General features: G+C 41.8%; 1 protein-coding gene across 5 annotated transcripts in view; it reads left to right on the forward strand.

Moving 5' to 3' along the window:
• Positions 1-21207, forward strand: part of itsn2a (intersectin 2a) — a 46052-nt gene that overhangs the window by 21803 nt on the left and 3042 nt on the right. For 3 of the 5 annotated variants that reach the window (XM_075458879.1, XM_075458883.1, XM_075458880.1), the window contains 26 exons: positions 1706-1848; positions 2092-2155; positions 4391-4528; positions 4612-4718; positions 5294-5556; positions 5632-5781; positions 5880-6020; positions 6120-6207; positions 6303-6442; positions 7761-7841; positions 8360-8499; positions 8670-9066; positions 10276-10445; positions 10610-10670; positions 11527-11750; positions 11824-11885; positions 11990-12156; positions 12486-12519; positions 12682-12803; positions 14033-14129; positions 15240-15431; positions 19056-19177; positions 19290-19396; positions 19876-20059; positions 20166-20264; positions 20377-20544. In XM_075458879.1, coding sequence (XP_075314994.1) covers positions 1706-1848; positions 2092-2155; positions 4391-4528; positions 4612-4718; positions 5294-5556; positions 5632-5781; positions 5880-6020; positions 6120-6207; positions 6303-6442; positions 7761-7841; positions 8360-8499; positions 8670-9066; positions 10276-10445; positions 10610-10670; positions 11527-11750; positions 11824-11885; positions 11990-12156; positions 12486-12519; positions 12682-12803; positions 14033-14129; positions 15240-15431; positions 19056-19177; positions 19290-19396; positions 19876-20059; positions 20166-20264; positions 20377-20544 — 3661 coding nt within the window. The remainder of the gene's footprint in view (positions 1-1705; positions 1849-2091; positions 2156-4390; positions 4529-4611; positions 4719-5293; positions 5557-5631; positions 5782-5879; positions 6021-6119; positions 6208-6302; positions 6443-7760; positions 7842-8359; positions 8500-8669; positions 9067-10275; positions 10446-10609; positions 10671-11526; positions 11751-11823; positions 11886-11989; positions 12157-12485; positions 12520-12681; positions 12804-14032; positions 14130-15239; positions 15432-19055; positions 19178-19289; positions 19397-19875; positions 20060-20165; positions 20265-20376; positions 20545-21207) is intronic. The other 2 variants (XM_075458881.1, XM_075458882.1) reach the window with 2 other exon arrangements.

The following is a 21207-nucleotide window of genomic DNA, read 5'->3' on the forward strand; positions in this document are numbered from 1 at the left end:
TGCCCCCTGCTTTTGCAAAAATTACACCAAACTTTCTCTGTGCAGTCATCTCTTCTGTGGCCCTTTTCTCCGCATCGCGAACACACCATCTCCACTGGCCCGGTCTTTTTCCTTGGCGTCGCTTGGGCTCTCAGCACCCTTACTCCCGCCTCTTCTGCGACTGGGTCTGAGTCTTCTGAAGCCTCGAAATTTCTCAACTTTGCCTTGAACTCTCCCAGTGTCATGCCCGCTGAACCATGTGTCACCATCAGTGTGAACGGCTTGTATTTCTCCGGTAACCCTCTCATGATCATCGCCATCATCAGTCCCTCACTCGGTGCTTCACCTGCACCCCTGAGTGCCGTACTAATCTGCTCAGCTCGGATAATATACTGGGTCACAGTCTCGCCGTCAGCTTTCTTCAGCGCAGTCATTGTTATGTATAGGGCGACAATCCGGGGCCTACCTTTTCCGATGTAATGCTCTCTTAAAACTTTGAGACTCTCTCGGCCCTTGTCCTTCGTGTCTCTGAATATCAGTCCCAAGCTCGTATTGTCAAGTAGAGGCGCCAATGCACAATAGGCGTCTGCATTCAGCTTGTCATCGTTAGCCTTCTCTTCCACTGTCAGTGGTCCAGCGGGCTCTGTGAGGATTGTCTGCTTCAGTCCCACTTCGTGCATGCAGCACAGCATCCTTTCTTCCCAGAGCTCATACTCCTCTGCTCTCCCGTCAAACGTGGGCCACTTGCTCTTGCTTCCGCTTGCCATGGCTTTTTGTGTTTGTAGCCCAGTTTAGCTTCCTTTCAGCCTAGCTTTAGCTTCCCGGTACTCCCTCTGCTAAACTAGCTCTTGTGGATAATTCTACTTCTGTATGCTAGCGTAGTCTTGCTAGTTATCGACGCACGTGTTCGCCAAGCTTTCGAATTATTCTCGGTGATCTGGGCCCATAACCTGTTAGCAGGTAGGCTTATTCCTTTTGCCTACCTGTACAGCGGAATAATATTTCTAATGATGAACAGACGTTTGTCTCTTTAGCCATCAAGCTCGTGGCATTATTTATTGTAACGTGCACATACTGTTAACCAGGTACAGAGAGAGAGAGATGAGAGATAACATCTCTCTTATACAGGTAGTGGTGACGTCATCAGTCACACGTGACCCCATGCCATATTTGGTGAAACAATGTCTCCCCCTGAGCAAATACAGTCACATGCATTCATACATTTATCCACTCTCAACATAAATCTTGCAGTACTAAATAATACACACTCATAAATACAGAGAGAAAACTGCATGAGGCAGAGAGAGAACTCCACTCTCTATCCCTGAATTTCTTTTTTTTTTTGGATTCATATCAAGTTTCCATCCAGCTATAATAATAGCTAAAAAAAATACATTCTTTTTAAATGAACATCATGGATCCAGCCCGCATTTTTGCTATACTTGCAGAGACTTTGCTTATAATGAAAACAGAATGAATGATTAGTATAGCCAGAGTACATTTCTATCTCATTGCAGAGAGTCGTCGTCTACGTGGTCGTTCACACTAGCTTCCTCTGCAGCTAATTAAGAGCTAAGAAATAACACCAGGGAGTCTCAGAGCAATTAGTGGTTTTAAGTTAGAGCTCAAATACAAGCGAATAGGAAAACGCTGAGCACCTACGGTTTCATTTTCCAGTTGCTAATATCTTGGCATATCGCTATTCCTTTCTTCTTTCTTTCCATAGTTCAAATTCATCCTCCACCACGTCATTGGCCAGCAACTCTCCAAAGATGGGTGCAGGTGATTGGGCTGTTCCGCAGGCCTCGAGGCTCAAGTACCGTCAGCAGTTCAACACGCTAGACAAGCTCATGAGTGGCTACTTGTCAGGTGGGTCCAGCATACACGCAAACACATATACACCAACCTAAAGAGTTCCCAGAAATCACTTGGCTGCTCATGAGTGGCCTTGTCAAAGTTTGACAGAGCACACTCAGGGTCAGTTTCACTTTGCACACTTGCACTCATGTACTCGGGATTCCTCTTAACCCCACTTGATAAAACTCTGCAGGAACACACACATCCACATCAATTTCAGAGTGAATTAACATTGCTGGGATTTTTATTTTGCAGGACCTCAAGTTAGAAATGCACTGATGGCATCAAACCTGACCCAGACCCAGCTTGCTACCATCTGGTAAGCATGAGGTGCATCACTCTTCAGCCTGTTTGCATCTGTCACAGTTAATCCGTAGCATTTACTGTATCACTCTAACTTTTGTAGCAATCATTTCAATATTTCAGATGCTAAATATCACAAAATTAAAGTAATTGTCTAACATCTTAGAAAATACAAGGATTTGATTACCTGTAAACAGTTGGTAAATCCCCTGTCAAATCGTTGGCATTTAAAGTCAGATCTAGATTTAAATGTTAGATCTGTTGCTTGAGAAAGCAGGTCATTCATTTAGCTCAGTGTGAAGGCTTGAAGATTGCAACATGCCAGCTCAGTCCTAAAATGAAAAATGCAATCATTAAAACTTGTTTGATACAATGCAATGTGTTGTGGATGTCATGAAAGAAATATCTGAAACTCGTTGCTAATGCTCTGCATGGAAAGGCAATTTTGATTAAGTCTCAAGATAGCAGCTCAGATGAAGTGTATTGTCTGAGAACCTCCAAATATTTATTTTCTTATGAAATGACCTTATAAAGCAGAATAGAAATGCAAATTTTGCAACAATCATGGCACCATTTCTGAAGCCTCCTTCGTAGGATCACAAACCAAACATATAGTGGCATATGTAGCTCAGTGGCACTTCTTCAATACTGCCTATTGTTTTTTTTTCCTCCTAAACTGTCTGACAGCACCCTGGAAAATGATCGCTGGACCCATCCCCCAGCTTTAGAGTTACTGTTGTAGAGCAATAACACATTAGTTTGAACAGGCTTTTTTAATAATTGTCATGGACGGTGGTTGTGCGAGGAGAAGGAGGACCCAAATGCAGATTTTCCAAAAACAAAAACTTGATTTATTTCCAAGAGAACAAACAAAAGGCGCGGCTGGGCCGGATTACAAAAACTAAACTGTGAAAACAAAACTTGACTATGACACAAACAAAAACATGACTATGAATCAACAAAAGGACAAACCTGACTTGACAAACTGTACTTGAATAAAAGTGACAATCATGGGGATAAGGTGAGGATCTGGCGCTGATACCTGGGAAACCTGGAAACTAAATACTAAAGGAATGATTGGCAAGTGAGTGCAGCTGAGGGGAAAAACACAGGTCACATGAGTGAAGGTGATGGCAGGACAAGAGAAACTAATGGCAAAACATGGCAAAACTAAATACTAAACATGGACTTGAAAACTAACATAACTAAGACATGAAAGAAACCCAAAACATGACAAGACTGTAAAACACAAGAGGAACTAAAAACATAACCAAAACTCAGACATGACAACAATGGGGCAAACTGCAACAAAAAGCAATAAAACTGAGAGGCAGGACATAGTCACAAACTTAGTTTAATATTTGCCTACTCTCATTGGGTAAGCACTTGAACCATTATGCGTGATTCCTTCGCCATCATCAAACGGCAGTCAGGACTGCCAGTCCAGCACCAAATGTCAGACAAAGTTAATATCTAGCTGGTGAACATATATTTTCTAATTTCCCTCAAGGATTTCTGCACTACAGAGATACAGCCAGGCAGGTTTAACATAAATTTGACATAGGCCTCATTTGCATTGACTGGCTTGGTAAAACCTAAAGTCCCAATCATAGATAATTTCTATCCTAGCGATCAACTTCTGTTCATTAACCCAGGGCCTATTAACTGCAATTCCAGCAGTGTAAAACAGATATGGCTGCACTTTGGACTCCATGTGAAAAAAACGTGTTTATGCATTTCCTTCATCATCAACTGAGTTCATTTTGCTGTGCTGTGATTGTGTAGCTTTTTGCACAGCTCAGCAGGTTAGCATGTATAATGTATTCCCATAGCAGAGAATCTACATCCTTTACAGCAAACATTATCAGGGAAAAAAAATCTGGGAAAGGATTGCGCTCTTTTGCCATCATTTAGTCCTAAACCTCCTCTGCAGCATTTTGAATGTTCAGGTTAAGTTACCATGGCAATCTTGCCTTGTTAAGAGAGCGCCTCCTTTCTGAAATTGAAAACTGTTGCTCTTGGCTAAACATGCATTGCTAAGCCATTCATTGTGGTTCACAGTAAACCCCTATCAAGGCCAGAAAGAGCAAACTGTTTTGAATTTATGGTTGTGTTTCTCCCTATATGTTGGATATGTCAGCTGTATATTAAAATATCTCTTGTACATGTGTACATGGATTCGATTGTAAAACACTGATATCCTCACCGTTATGTTCTTACTCACACACAGCACTGTGTTATTTGTATGCAGGAGCCTGGCGGATGTGGACAGGGACGGCCAGCTACGGGCGGAGGAGTTCATTCTGGCAATGCACCTGGTGGACATGGCTAAGACCGGACGCCCGCTACCTCTCACACTGCCTCAAGATCTGTTGCCTCCCTCTCTCAGGTAACGCACAGAGCCAGGTGCAAATTTGGAAGAATTATGGAGGGGAAAAAAAACACAAACGGTCCACGTTATTCTCATTTCAGGGGAGGAATTAAGTCCGGTGAGCTTGTTAATGGAACAGGGCCCTACACAGCTCCCTGTTTGATAGACACAACGGAGATAGAGCCTACACAAAAGAACAAGAGCGGAGGTATGGCATTCTGCACACTCAATGCTTTGCTATATTCTTTTTTTTTTTTGTGTGTGTGTTTATTGGTTTTCAGTTTTAAAAATAAGTTCAATGGAAATTACATGTTTGTGTTTTACAAGCAAAATAACCAATAGGACAAAAAAAATATATAAATAAATAATTGACAGGATTAAAAAAAAAAAAAAACACAGAGAAAAAAAACTAAACAAAGGGGGGATTCAAGTTGCTTAGGAATTCAATATGAAAAGATACCTTGATGCGGTCTGTCCAGGAAATAATGACAACAACTGCAGACCTGCCGGTTACTTATGAGGAGATTTAGAGCTTATATTCAGCATAGTCCAGGAAGGGACGCCACAATTTCTCAAATTTTTCAGCAGAACCACGAAGTACAAACCTGAGTCTCTCTAGTTTTAAGTGGTGTATATGACATCTCTTAACCATAGAATATAACTGGGAGGCTGATGGTTTTTCAAATTTAGGAGAATTAGCTTGCGTGCTAACAACATAATAATGCTTTGCTATATTCTTAATCATCTCCACCTGTCACACGTCTCTCTTCCTCCCCTTCTCAGTTTCCTATGAGGACAAGCTGAAGGAAAACTTTGCACGAGGCAGTGCCGAGCTGGAGAAAAGACGGCTAGCTCTTGAGGAGGAACGGAGGAAGGAGAGGGAGAGGAGAGAGAGGGAGGGGAGGGAGGCCCAAGATCGGAAGGAGAGGGAGGCCAGGGAGCTGGAGAACCGGAGGAGGCTGGAGGAGGAGAGGCGGTTGGAGAGGCAGAGAGAGATGGAGAGACAAAGGGAGGAGGAGAGGCTGAGAGAGCTGGAGAGGAAGGAGGTGAGAGGGCACACCTATGGGATGTGGAGAGTCAATATTGTTGCCTATGGTAACCATCTGCTTTTGTACTTTCAGGTAGCAAAGCTGGAGATGGAGCGCCAGAGGAGGGAAGAGTGGGAGCGGGGGAAGAAAGAGGAGCTGGGAAGGAGGAAGGACGGGGAGCAAGAGGAGATCATTCGACTCAGGGCGAAAAAGAAGAGTCTCGAGCTGGAGCTTGAGGCTGTGGTGAGACTCTGCTCACATCGATAAACTTACATACTAACTTTTTTTAGACCGTTGGTCAAACGTGAGCACGTTGTGATCGTGTTTAACTTGTCTCACAGGGCAATAAGCACAAGCAGATCTCAGACCGGCTCCGTGATGCTCAGAGCAAGAGGCGGATTCAGAAGGCCGAGGTGGACCTCGTCAATCAGAAGAGGGATGCACGTATTGCAGAGATTAACGCACTTCAACTTGAATTTGAGGTTAAAAGTTTTCTTTGCCTCTACCCTGTCTAACTTTTTGCAAATGAATTGTTCCCATGAGTGTTTCCCAACTGTTATTGTTTACTGTTCGAATGGCAGGAATGGCAGAGGAAGCTCTCGCAAATGGTTCCAGAACAGCAGCAGCTGACCGAGAAGCTGCGCAACATCAGCCTCAACAAACTCTCCAGTGAGTGGCAAACGTCTGCTTACGTAACACAGAGACATTAGATCGGATCGCTGAATCGTCTCATGTGTCTCTGACCTCTGACTTTTGCCTCGCAGCGGTGACTGTGAGCTCCCTAACCGGGAGTGTGTCAGAGAAGAGTGTGAACTGTCGCCGGCTGAAGGACCAGCTTGACATCCTGGAAAGAGAAACCACAGACAAACTCTCCGAGATTGAGCAGTACAACAAGGAGCTTAAGGTCAGTGATCAGCCCAATCCAGGATTCTGAAACGCTTGCTTCGTTTCCTGACATTTTTTCTTTCGAATTCTCTGATATAATTCAGAATTCGTTGTTTCCGTCATTGTGATAATTTGTCCTGTTTTAGATTCAGTAAAACTGGCCCCAACCATAACACTACCACCACCATGTTTTATTGATTGGATAGGGCTGAGGTCTTCAGCAATCTGCTTAGTACTGACCATGTAACATTTAACAATAATGTTGTGAAAATCTCCATTTATGAATAATACAGTGCACCCACATGTGATTGTCATAATCCAACTGAAAAACACCTGATTCCACCATCCTTTTATCATCCTTGAGGTTCACTTTTTTTTTTTTCCACTCAGAGATTTTTTAATCTTGGCTCATTATCTTTAGTAAATAAGTTACCGGCTGTAATATTTTTGTTTTGTTTGTTTATTTGTTTTTTCTTTTTCTACTTTTAGGACTAGCTCATATGTATGATGAAATACAGAAATGATTAACGAATTCCAAAAATTTTCATCACTACCATAATTTGCATTTTTTTTATTGTATTCTACCGTGGGTTAATACTGTAACAACAACAATGCAGCAAAATGAGCAAGCGAAACTTAAAGATGGATTACACCGATGTTGCAATGCAAAAGCTGACTGTTAGGCATCTGGTCACAGTAACTCATGCTTCCTCAGGGAAATAAAACCTTGTTATCTAACCATCTTTACATATTCTAAGATCTACACAATAACTGGCTAAGAGCCTGATATTTCAGTACCTCTGTAGAATGATGTTTTTTGTGCCCTCTGACAAGAGATAATCGATATTATTCTTAACATTTCTGCATTAAAAGAGCCGGCTCTTTCTCTTATGCTCTGTTCAGTTTAGCAGCTGCTTGTAAACTTGCTCTCAAAGCTTTTAACCCCTGTCTTTCTCTCCTTCTCTTTCTCTTTTTCTCTCTGCACAACCTGGATGTTTTTTTTTTACATTCCGTGTTATTTTCTGTATTTGTGCACTGATTTCTTTTTCCTGTGATGCCTCTTCCCTTCGGTCCTTCACCTTGTCCTTTTTTTTATTTCAATATTTTCATTTCTGCAACTCCTCTGATCCCTCTCTGTCATTCTTTCTCACACACATGTTTTACTTTTGTCCCTTATCCATCCTATCCTGTACCCTCATCGTTTATCTCCTCATTTTTACCCCCTTCATCATTACACTACTTGTTTGTGTGTGTGTGTGTGTGTGTGTGTGTGTGTGTGTGTGTGTGTGTGTGTGTGTGTGTGTGTGTGTGTGGGTGTGTGTGTTTGTTTTTCATAGCTTGGAGATATGGATGACTGTGTCCTGCGAGGCCTTCTGTCCCTGCTGGCCTGCCTCAGCCAGCTTTTCCTTCTCATCAAGGTTGTCCCTTCCTCCTCCTCCTCTCTCCTCCCACTCTGTTGTCTTTTTTCGCAACTCTTCCTTATTGTCCTTTTTCATCTCACCTCTTGAGTTCCTGTAGCCAAAATCTTCAGTCTTTTCCTTTTTCATCCCACAGTAATTCTCTGTATTCTCTCATTTTTGTTCTTTGTCTTTCAACTCATCACATGGAGGTCTACTTTGGTGCCATGTCTTTTTGTTGTTGTTGTTGTCTCTCACCGTGGGATTTGTTCCAGCTTTTATTTAGTCTGTAAACAGGATGCACACTGGAGGGTAAAACGCAATCACAAACACACACGCAGAATGTTTAACCTGCTCGATTTGTGTCTTTGAAAGACAGAGAAATGTTCAGCACATACAAATGCACATGCAATATATCTGCATACTAATATTAGTTGCCAGTGGTCTATAATAATTGCCGCGTTAATGACATTTTTCAAGATGTTGAAGCCCCTTTTAAAACACAGAATCTTTGCACTGCATACTCTTGACTGCACCAGGAGCTGAGGGAGAAGCAGGTGAAGCAGCAGGCCGTCCTGGACGACCTGCACAGAGTCAAAGAAGAGAAGTTGAGGGAGCTGCAGCGACGCAAAGAGGAGGAGAGAGAAAGGAGGAGGAGAGAGGAAGAGGAGGCTGCAAGGTGAATCCGAAGGAGCACGGGACTTTTATCTGGTTGTATTTGCCGCATGCAGCAGATTATATCCAACAATCCATGACCTGAGTCTGCCTCTGCTTCATTTCTAATAACATATTTTCTGTGTGTAGCTCACGTTTAAGACAGCTTTAGAAAGCATTGTTTATTTCCCACAGACAGGCAAAGTTAGAGCAAGAGAAGAGAGAGCAGGAGCGGCAGGAACAAGAGAGGAAGGAGAGGGAAGAAGAAGGGGAACGGCAGAGGAGGCTCCTGGAGGAGCAGAGGGCCCGAAAAAGGGAGGAGGAGGAGAGAGAGGCACAGGCTCGCCTGAGAACTGCCCAGGAGAAAGCACAGGAGGAGGAGAGAAGGAGGAGAGAGGAGGAGGAGGAGGAGAGGAGGAAGAAGAAGGAGGAAGAGGACGAGGAAAGGAAGAGAAAAGATGCGGAGGAGGAGAAGAAGAGGAGAGAGGAGCAGGAAAGCGGAAGACAGCAGCTAACTACTTACAGAGCCCTGTACTCCTTTGTTGCCCGCAATGCAGACGAGCTGAGTATAGATGCAGGCTGTCTCATAGAGGTAAGAGACACACACTCATAAAACATACACACACGCTAATGCATATTGTTTCATTATTATTTTTAAAATAATTATTATGCTTTAAAATGTTTATTTGATTAACCCAGTTCAGTTTTTAGGCATCTATTACTTTTTTTTTTCCAATATAGTTTTTACATCAGTGTCTTGTTCGGTGATCATAGAGACCTGTGTTCATCTCCATTATTCATCAACATTATTAAGTTGCAGTCATTATTCCTTATCATAGAAAACACTAAAGTAAAGTGATGCTGGGTTTCGTGTTGTGACGGGGCATCTTGTGAGCACTGCTGTCTTATTGTCAGCACCTGCTGCAGTGTTTGGCTCTATAAAGTTAGTCAGAATGGTCAAATTGGTCAAAGAATGGGAGGTGTGGAGAGATAAAAAGGGTAAACAACATAGATCCAGACACTGAACCCTGTTGCATTACCTTCACTCAGATTCCTGCAGAATTCAAGCTATGTGTTTTGCTAATTAACAAGCCAGTGTCGCGCTGAAATCCGACCCCATCTTTTTGCCCCATTTGATAAAGTAAACCAATAGCAGCACCTTCAGCTATGTGTTAATTTTATGCAGTCAGTTGCTGTCACAGGTTGCCGTATTGTTAACAAAGATTTGCTGTAATCTTGGAGCTTGTTAAAAATCTGTTTGCTTATTTTTTTTAAACTTGTGGCCAGAAATGTTCATAATTGATGTTACGTCGAAGAGAAATGAGTGACTGAGACATGATATAAGATGCTAGTCTGTCAGTGTCAGCATTAAAACATGATTCTCAAGGTTAGTAAGCCGGGTGCATACAGAAGACTGCCTTGGTATTAGTGAGATCATTACAATAGGTCAAAATGGAAAGGAAAAACAAAATAACTACCCAAAATTAAACACAGCAGCAAATCATGTATGTAAAGTTACATGTTGGTCAATTTATGTGCAATTGGAAATGCTCTCTTTTCATTCTATTTCTAAAATTGTACTATGAGGTACACAACTGACACTGACTAACAGAGGCTGGATGAGTAATCCCTGTGACATGTCGATGGGTATCTAAACCCTCTAATTGTTTGTTGTTGTTTTGGCGCGGTTGTAATTATTCCCAATTCGTCCAGAAGCTATCTGCAGTGGGGTAACTACATGTTTATCTTCTCATCCTGACCTTACGTGTGATTGACTGGGAGTGTGGTGTCCATGATGCAGGTGGATGAGCACACTGTCGGCGAGCCCGGCTGGTTCTGTGGGAATTACCACGGAAACAGGGGCTGGTTCCCCCAGAGTTACGCAGAGAAGTGTCCTCCAGCCTCCGCCTCCAAGACGTCCCCGTCCTCACCGGGAAAAATGTCCACTCCTACACCAACGCTAAACACGAGGTAAGACGGACGAGAAGCATCAGCATTGGGCAGCTCTGATATTTTAGTCTTCGAGCAGTAAGTACTGGCTGCTAGTCTGTATCACTAACACTAGGAATTGTAACTCGTACCAGATCACTGTTAGGTTGACTTTATTCCTCTGCTGGTCCCTTTCCTTTACTCAGAGACCCAGGTGCGGAGGAAGTGGGTGACCGCACTGTTCCTGCACGTTCAGATGCCTCACAGGTGAGGACAGCTTAACTGAGAGTTTTGCTTTTAGTTTCAGGCTTACGGTGGTCTTAACCGACAGATGAACTTTTACTGACCTGCTTTGGCAGCAGTATTAAAACTCTCTTTCATTACCTCGTCAATTTAGAGATTAACATTCTTTGGAGGACACATGAAATGTACAGGAGAATGTTGAGCAGTTGACTTAATTTTTAGGTTTACCACTTTAATATGATATTAAGCAAATATGTGCTCACAATGTTGTCGTTTTTTTGTCCCTTTGGGAAATTGCACTACTTTGCAGTAATCAAAAGTACAGTTTAAGATATGATAAAGTAATTAGTTTTATAGGACCACAGTTGGTATAAATCATCCCAAAGAGGGCGGTAATGGCTAACCCAGATTCATGCTGATCCATGCAGCGTTTGTCTGGTAATTAACAAAAACCACAATCATTTTTTTTTGTCATTTAGAAAAGTATTCGTTTCATATATTTCCTGTCTGTAATGTAAAATTTGCTGCTTGTATGATGAAGTGTGTTGTTGTAGTATAACTTGGTCACAAACTGTCTCTGGCAAGAACAGAAGTGGGTCTTTCTGTGGTCCAGCAGCAACATGGCTGTATATTTATAGCGTCTTTTGGGAGTTGTTCTCTCTCTGTCTGTTTGCAGGTCACACAGGCATTTGCTTCTGTCCATCTCACAGCAGATAACATTAGTGTTAGTAGGTCTAGCATTTGTAGGTTATGTGCTATGGTGGAAAGAAGTCAGAGGAGGTTGTTGTGGCTGATGTATCAGTTGGATTGGTCCTAAAGCTGAATGGTTCTATCATCACTCATTGTGGCGTCTCGCTGTTGCTCTACTCTTACTCCTCAGTCCTCAGTTTCTACGTTTGCTCGTGCCGTCTCGGCGTGGTCCGCCACGTCAGAAACCCACCTCAACCTTTCCTCTGATGTGGGCGGTGCGCTGCTGAGCTTATCCCAGGGTGACGTTGTCAATGTGCTGCAGCAGAGGGACGAATGGTGGCTCGGACAACGCAACGGGACACAGGGATGGTTCCCCAAATGTTCCGTCGCATTGGAGGCGGCTGGCAATACAGAGTATGAAGACACACATGAGACAACACACGTCTTTTTGGTGTTAGATTTTAGTTTATCCTTAGAGTTAATTCAGTATGTGTTGTTCTAATTATAGCATGGATGCTTTGGACTCATCTGACTCTCCTCAGCTAGAAGGTAGGTATGATTTATCTTGCAATAATGGGTGCTACCAAATGTGTAAGGGATGGCTTCACATCCACACATCAAAACTTTATCTAATATGTGTTTATCCTTACCAGAATACGTGGCCTTGTACACATATGAGAGCCCAGAGGTGGGGGACCTGACATTTGTTGAGGGGGATGTTGTCATGGTGACGGAGAGAGAAGGAGAGTGGTGGCGTGGATGCATTGGGGATCAGACAGGAGTGTTTCCTTCCAACTATGTCCGACCTGTCGAGCCAGAGGTGAGTCAAGTGGTAGTGATAATTCAAATATTATTCAAACGAGGTAGTTTGGCTCTTTCTGATCAAATGTTGCAATAATTATAATAACGCAAAACTATTGCATTTTAAGTCGCAAAATGTGCCAGTTAATTGACTGAATTATTTTATAAATCCACCTTTAGATTTCATGTTATAACTCAAACAAAATAATCAATTTTTGGAAACAACCCATTTTTATATGTATCTTGACAATAATCAATAAATAAATGATTAAACAAAAAAAACAACCTTTCTGTTTTATTGCAATACTTAACTTTTTTTCTTTTTTCTTTTCCACATTGTAAATTTAGGTTTCAAGACTAGCAGTTCCAACCAAGAAACCTGGTGAGAAGAAGTAACCCACATCCAGCACACGCACACACTCACTCACACACACACACACTCAAAGATGGTCACAATCTGCCGATAACCTCTGTTATTCTCTTTGAAATGGGACATCTACTTGATCTTGATCTAAATCTGTTGCGATTTCTGTTTGATCAACAGAGGTTGCTCAGGCTGTCGCCACCACCGAGACCCCAACGGCGCATCAGCTGCGCCTGTCTCCAGGACAGCTGATCGTGATCAGGGCAAAGAACTCCTCTGGCTGGTGGCTCGGCGAACTGCAGGTCAGTAACCAAAGCCTGATGGGTATTTCTGTAAAACGCCCACACTTGTTCTTTTTCCATTTTAACTCAAAAGAAGAAAATAAAGAAAGGAAAAGAAAGCTGAATGACAGTAGTATAAAAAACACAAACACAAATAAAAACTGCATCTTCTTATGAGGGAAAGCCCGTCTCCATCAGTTCACCTCTTCTTCAGTATTGGTCTTAATCATAAACAAACATGGACTCACAGGAAACGGTCTCAACTACTGTATTTACACATCCTTTTAGGTCTGGAGGCTTACCGCATAGGGTCTCAAAATTAGCTCTAAAACTTGAGCATTTCAGTAACACGTTAGCGTCTGAGTATAAATCCAAAGTCCAAGGGCAGCTGCACCCTCAAGCTTTGTGTAAGAATAATTAATTCAGCATCATTCTATTAAACACGCTTCATTGATGTCAATGTGGCGTCTTGAATTAATTGGGCAAGAAGCATCATTATCAAGATATTGTTAAGGAACTAGCTGGTCAGACAGATGGCTTATGCAGCAAAACTTCAGTGTTATTATATGAAAAGCTTCCAGGCTTTCAGATCTGTATATTGGATATTTAGCACTGATAGTAAACTGAAGATATTTGTGTTTTAGATCAATATTTGGATAAAGAAAGCAATGCTTCAAATTCTAAAATGCTCGTTCTAAAAGAAGCTCCTTTCGCTATTGCAGCATAGCTCATGTGGAGGTGCAGAGCTGGTGAGAGGGGGACAGGATGTTACAGGAGTATTAACAGCGTCTTTTATAAGTTCATTCATCTGCAGCTGTTAGAGGTCAGTTCCTCTCTGTCTGCTTTGTGCTGAGGCAGCAGCTGTAGCTCTGGTTACAGCTTATTTAGCAGCAGCAAGGCAAACTGCACAGACAAAACCGTCAAAAGCATAAAAGAATAATAGAAAAAAAACACAATATGAGTACACAGGATAATAAAATAAAATGTTTTTTATAAAGCCTGCTCAAATAGCATGAATCATTCTTTTTTGTTGCACTTTTTTGTTGGCCTTACAAGCCACAGCTGAGCTTTGATTTGACTATTTTTATAGACTTTGAATATAGAATCCAATTAAAGGCCCATCACAGCTCAGTACAAATTGCTGTTTACGCCACTAAGAAGTGGATGCTTCAGCACTCTGACTGACAAAATCAATTCATTCGTGAATCTTTGGAGATTGATGGGCTTTCACTGACTTTTTTCCCCTCCAGGCTCGGGGTAAAAAGCGGCAAAGAGGCTGGTTTCATTCCTCTCATGTCAAGCTCCTGGGTCCCTCAAGTAGCAAGTCCTCTCCCTCCCCTGTGCCAGGTGAGGGCTGACACACTCTGAAACCAACATCCTGATGGCTGATGTGTGTACATGTTAGTTGCGTTTTTATGCAGATTTTCATATTTCTCTCTCATCGCGCTGTAATAAACCTCTCCACGCTGACAGTTATACTCCACAGTTACTTTGACAATCTTGTTAATAAATGCTGCTACGTTTTTTTTTTGTTAGGTTTATTTTTTCCGATGAGATTTTACAGAAAAAAAGATGAACCCCATTCTCAAAACAGTGACAGTGCTGTAAAAATTCAGATTCATACAGAATGCAATGATTTTAAAATCATCTAAAGTCTGTATTTATCTGAAAATAGCACAGGTGAAACATTGATGCGTTTTTAGAAAAATTTGTTCAGGGGGAAAAAAGTTGTTCCAGAGACATGTTTGCCACTGTGTTGCATCACTTCATCTGCTGTTAACACTCTGGAAGTTTGAGAGTCAAGAGTTGAGGAGACCGAGTTTTAAAACTTTCCCTTTCTATTGTAGCTTTCTTCAGGATGCTCAACAGTCTCAAAGCCTCCTTTTAGGTTCATAATGTTTTCTTCTCTGCAAGACAGGTGTGGACTGCAGGCTGAGCAGTTTAACACCTGGACTGTTTTAATAATGACACACGCAGAATGTGATTCATCACGCTCTTTATGAAATCAGCCGTATTTTACGTGGGAAAAGACATCTGGTTGGCAGCATATGTTGCTTCAAAATCTGTTTGTTTTCCCTTTAGCATTGATGGTGCCTTCACGGATGTGTTAGTTAAGCATGTCATGTGCAGCAACGCACACCTAGACCATTAGGGAGTGATTTTAAACTCTTCAGACCGCGGGGGAAGTTTTCCAGAGGAAATCTCCATTCTCCATTTTCTTCATCTATGTATTTTCTTGAATTATTTTTATTTTCTCTGTTCACTGAAAAAGGTTTTCAGAGGCTTCCAGTGTCTTAAAATCTGGAAATGCTGGCCGTGTTAACATGCTAAGATATGCTATTTAGCACTAAACACAGTGTTTATAAGCCAGTGGTCTTGAACACAGAACCAGTGTCCAGACCAACTCAACACACTCGCATCCCATCAACACTCTGTCCGTCTCCCTTGATCCCTCAGTGTGCCAAGTTATCGCAATGTACGACTACACTGCTGCCAATCAGGATGAGCTGAGCTTCTCCAAGGGTCAGCTGATTAGCATCCTTGACAAGACCAATCCCGACTGGTGGAAGGGAGACGCCAATGGGGTCACAGGCCTGCTGCCCACCAATTACGTCAAGATGACTACAGAATCAGATCCCAGCCAGCAATGTGAGTAAACTCCTGCTTTCCTTTAAGACTTAACAACTTCTCTCAGCGGGACTGTGTTTTTCCATTACACTGTATGACGGAAAAACTCATGCAAAACTCACACAATTCACACATGCAAAACATTTCATTGCAAAACATGTCCGTCGACTGTGGAAACAAACTTCTGCTTTCTTATTGGTTAACTTGGTCTTACTCCAGGTTCTGTAGATTCCTTATTCATGTCAGAGCATGGAGACACTTATGGTAAGCCTTAAGTTGTTGGTTCTATCAATCACTGAGGAAATTGGTCAACACGCATTCATAGCACTTAAAAGGCCTGATCCCGTACATATTCAAATTGTACTTACAGAAATAGATGACACTTTCTATGTGTAGCAGAAGCAAATCTGAATGAATATTACATTTCCTCTGATCCCAGGAAGCAAAAGGAATCTGGCCTTTTAAGCATGCCTTAATGGACTACTGGTCTAAAATAATTTAAAGGAATAGTTTGACCTTTTTTGTCTTTGTTGCCAAAGAGTCACATGAGAGGATAAACCACCGTCCAATTGTGTCATGGTAATAGGTTTAAATTCAAGAGACCAATACAAGAGTGGTGGATCTTCTACATGAGTTATCTCGGTATAAAAAAAGAAAAGAGATTAAATGCGTGTCCCAGAAAGAAAAAAAAAAAACAGCTGTTCCTTTAAAATCTGCCAAATCACTGGGTCAACAAAATGAAACAATCGATGACAAGTTTCAAATGTATCTCGCACAGTTGTGCAAATCACATTTCTGGACAATTGAATGAGAGGGGGTGATTCTACATTCACAAATAGCTGATTTTAAATGTACAATTCAGAGGTGTGTGTTTGAATTAGAATTCACAGCTCGTTGAATTCTTGCAGGAGCTGATTTCTTGTTAACAAAGATTTAAGACATTGGCAAGAACACGCTCACTATAGACAGTGAAATGCTCTTTTTCCAATGAACATGTTGTGATGTACGTACATCCAGCACACACAAAGTCTGCGCTTTATTACAGAGCCGAAATGTAAGAAATGACCACCATGCTCCAGCTGGTATGATTCTTAATAACATTTACATTTCCAGAAATGCATTATTAATGCACCTGCATGTAAGAGTCCAGCATTAATATTAAAACGGTATTAATGTCTGCTGTCTCTCCGTCTCTCCTCCATCTCACTCACCTTCCCCCTCCCACTCCTCCATTTCGTCCATTTTTTCTCTTCCTGTAGGACAGTAATTCCGGCTTTCCTCTTTCCTCCTCCTCTTCCTCCTCCTCCTCCTCCTCCTCTTCTGTCTTACCCCTTCTGTCTTGCCCCTTCTGAGCGAAATGCCCTGTCGCAACAGGAAGCTCCGCAGCCAGCAAGAACAGCCCAGCTCCGCACTTTCCACTTCACTTGATCAGGACTGTGGTGTTCTTTGCTCCTCTGTTCCAATCCCTCGTTTTTCTTTTGCTTCTTACCTGCTTCTCTTTACATTTCCCCCTCTGTCTGTTTTTTTTTTTCCCTGTTAGGCATTATTTCCCCCCTTCTCTCACTCTTCTCCTGTGTTTCCTTGATGTGTCTTTAACTAACTAATTAACCAAGTGAGCGAGGCAGAGGCAGCTAGACATGAGTTTTAGAAGCTTTTTGTACTTCTGATACAAAAGCATGGAAAGTGTGGTTTTACTAAAGATTCAATTAAGCCCAAAATTATTCATACCCATGCCGAGTTTTGATTTACATATCATTTGCTTGACTAATAACTTTCCTGTAGATGGAAATGACATAAGCAAGATGCAAAACACTGTAATACTGATGATGAATTTGAACAATTTATGTGTTCTTTTCATTTTAAATGATAATGTAATTTCCAAAAATGTCTTTATGATTTCTTAGTTATTGATGGCACAGCTTTTATTCACTATGAAAGCAATCAAGCAGTTTTTATATTTGCTAACAAGTCTTGGAGGGCTTATTTGTCATTGTTCTGGTCTTTAGTGCTGTCCATCATTTTTTTTAGGCTTTTTTCTTTTCTTTTTTTTTTTTTTTGCAGGTTACCTATTCATTATAGCTGCATTTCTACTGCAGGAACCAGGGCTGAAATAATTTTTCAGTTCCATGGAAAAAGCTCTGCACCTTTTAAGTTCTGGGGGCTTTCAGTCAAAATGCACAGTACGTGACTGTTTTAGAGAGGACATGCCTTCCGTTGTAAGAAACCATGGAAACCAGCATTGCTTAGTGTCTGTGTTGGGGTGTCTGTTTTGAGATGTTGCTACCAGAATTGCTGAGATTCACCAGGTGGTCCTCAGTGGTTATTCTGGGTTTATACTAGAAAAAAGAGGACGATTCAAGAGGACGACCTCAGTCATCCCCCAGAAAAAAACATGGGCAAGATTGGACCCTGGCCATATTGGCTAACGGTACACGTATGAGCGTGCAGACTCGTTTGTGTGTTGGCTCTTTGATGGTTTCCTGGAGAACGCCACTGAGTGTCAGCTGGGATAAGCAGCCCTCTGCACCCTAAACAGGATGCAGCGCGTATAGAGAATGGATGAATGGAACTAAAGACCAAACTGATGACATGGAAGACTTCCAACCTGCCTGTTACACAATGTCTTAAGGTAGTTTCTTACTTTGCATGCCATTTCTTCAGTCTGAAGAAAGCTATTGGGGAAGTAAAAATTAATTTAAATCTAAATTTGGCATCTTTTTGAATAATTTTAGATTTAACTGGAAAATGAATTGGTGATGAGAGAAGAAGTTTGGTTAAAAGGTTTTGAATACACTATATAAGCAGCTCAAACTGAAGTAATTTAGTTTTTTACATTAAGGCTATAAATTAGCGTAATAATAATATTTTAACAGGGTCACTCATTCTTGCACTAACAACGTTACACCTTGCTAAAATGGACCAATGTGAGGACTCACTGTTGCTTAAATCACCTTGATTAATGCTTGCTAACACATTGCTTGAATTAAAACTAACTGATTGTGACATTATTATTGAGTTCCTAGGCACTGTTCTTTTTTCTAAACGCTTCCTAGTATTTAAAATTGAGACTCGTCCTGTACTGACCTGTGGTATCACCAGCAAAAAGAGGGAAAAAAAACACGCAGACATTAATCATACAAACAAACAGAGTAGATTCAGAGCAAACAGCGACACACTGATGACATTTAAATCTACTTTTAGCCAAGTTTGAACCTCATAGACTTGAACCACCAGCTGAGTCTTCCACTGCTCTTTCACTTAAGCGTTAGCTACTTTCATTTATACCTATGCAATCATATGGAGGGGCGCTCCAACATGAAAGGTGCTTTTTTTTCTTTGATGCGGTGTTCTTGGAAGCAGTGTTGTTAGCATCTCTTTGTACGCTTTGTTCATGCACTGCAACTACAATGTGCCTCACTCTGTGCATTAACTGTATATAAAAACATCACAGAACCGATAATAAAGGGAGATTTTGACGTCTTCACATGTGGAGCGTTTTTTGACTGCTTTCTGTATTTTCTGACAAATTGTATTGAAAGGAAAGTGTTTTTGCCCGTGTTTGCCGTGCACATGGTCGTGTGTGTTTGTGTTTCGCATGCCTGCATGCGTGTTTGCATGTGCATGGTGTGTGTGTGCGCGCTACAGGGTGTGCGGACCTGATAACGCTGGACACAATGACCCCTCAGGAGAGGAAGAGACAGGGTTACATTCATGAGCTCATCCAGACTGAGGAGACCTACGTGGAGGATCTGGAGCTAGTGCTCGAGGTACAAACAGACATATATAGGCGTGTTCAGAGATAACTGGCCTTTCGTTCTCCCATTTGAAGTACTTATTTTCTTTTCATTCAGTTCTTTTCGCCTGTTTGTGCATGCTCAGGTGTTCTACAAGCCCATGTCTGAGTCAGGTCGCCTGACCGAAGCTGAGATGGCAGTGATCTTTGTTAACTGGAGGGAGCTGATAATGTGCAACACTAAACTGCTCAAGTACGTCCTACTGTACACGTAACATATTTAATAGACTAGCCTGATTTGATGTAGTCAATTCTATTTTGCCTCGTGCTTCACTGGATGATGGGTGGCAGCATGTGCGAGCAATGCAAATGCATTTCTGATTGGTCACGTTAAAACAGAAAACCCATTAACAGCGCCAAAGTTCCGCTAGTTTTGCTCCGTTTCACATGGACTTGCTTTTTGCCTCTGGAAAAGTATCTAAGCTCAAAACGCTGGGAAATTAATTAGTCTCAAGTTGGGTCACCTGACAGTACAGCTGCAGCACCATCAACTGAGGAGCTCCAAGTTCCCAATAAACTTTGCAAATAAACTTTGTGCATCATGCATTTACATGCAAAGCCAAAAATAGGGTGGAATACCACCTACTTTTACTTTTTAATTTGTTTAGCACATGAATATGGCAAAAAATGAATGAACTACTGTGTAACATCCCCATCATCTGTGCATCTCAGGGCCCTGCGTGTATGCAAAAAGACAGGAGGAGAGAACATGCCTGTTCAGTTTATAGGAGACCTGTTGGCCTCTGAGCTCGCACACCTGCAGCCGTACATCCGCTTCTGCTCCTGCCAACTTAACGCTGCGGCACTGCTGCAGAGCAGAACCCACAACCAGCCCGACTTTAAAGACTTCCTCAAGGTACAAATAGCTGATGGGTTATTTCACAGAAAACTCACATGATTCTGTGGATGAAATAAAAAAAAAATGTAATTAAAAAAAATGCTTTCTGCCTTCTCCGGAGCAGAAGATAGCCACTAACTACCGATGTAAAGGTATGCCACTGTCCAGCTTCCTCCTCAAGCCCATGCAGAGGATCACCCGCTACCCTCTGCTTATAAAGAATGTACGTGGAAAAATATTTCATGTTATTTTTGTCATTATTGTCCACTCATACACCTATTTTCTTCCTTTCTCCGGGTGGTTGCCATTGTTCCATCTGCTCTTCTTATCGTCAGATCTTGGAGCACACTCCAGACGACCACGCTGATCGGGGGCCCCTGCGAGAAGCTCTGGAGCGAGCCGAGGAGCTGTGCTCTCAGGTTAACGAGGGGGTCAGAGAGAAGGAGAACTCTGACCGGCTTGAATGGATACAGAACCACGTCCAGTGTGAGGGGCCAATAGAGGTAAACTCAGTCAGGCATGGCAGAGAGGAATTTACTCAACAGCTAATTCGGAATTTTTCTGGTGGCCAATTCTTGAGGTTGCACAGAAACTGACTGCGGAGATTAGTCAATACGATAGTGATTTTTCTTTTTTTTATTTAGTTCCCCATCGGGTTTTTTTAATATATTCTTATTTAATTGGATGTTAAATAAAAAAACACTGATGAATGCCATATTGTACAGATGTTTGCACTCTTTTTGGTTTTATCTTTTGATCTTTAAAGGCTACTTTTATCCTTATTGTAGGCTGTGATGTGGTCTTTGTGGTGTGTCTTTTGTATTGACTGTTCAGTAGCTTCGGAATCTGAATCAACTACATCTCCGGGGTCATATGCACTCCTTTTTTAGGTTTACTAAAACTAAAAACTGTCTCAGTTCTGTGTGTGCCTCTGATGAAGACAATAATGTTGAAACATTGGTTTGTTTACACAATCAAAGCGCTGAAATAAACTAATGTGTTCCAGCCCTTGTTTTTTTCTCTGGTAGAAATGGGTTAGGGTCAGAGCAATTTCAGTCATGCTATGTGTTTTTTTCTTACTGTAATGGAACAGTGAAGTTGAAGACGGATCCTTTTTCATTGTACCAATTACTGTTCTTGGCATTTTATTGCCTCTTTCCTCAGCT

This window comes from Odontesthes bonariensis, chromosome 24, assembly GCF_027942865.1.
Source record: "Odontesthes bonariensis isolate fOdoBon6 chromosome 24, fOdoBon6.hap1, whole genome shotgun sequence".
Lineage (NCBI taxonomy): Eukaryota > Metazoa > Chordata > Actinopteri > Atheriniformes > Atherinopsidae > Odontesthes > Odontesthes bonariensis.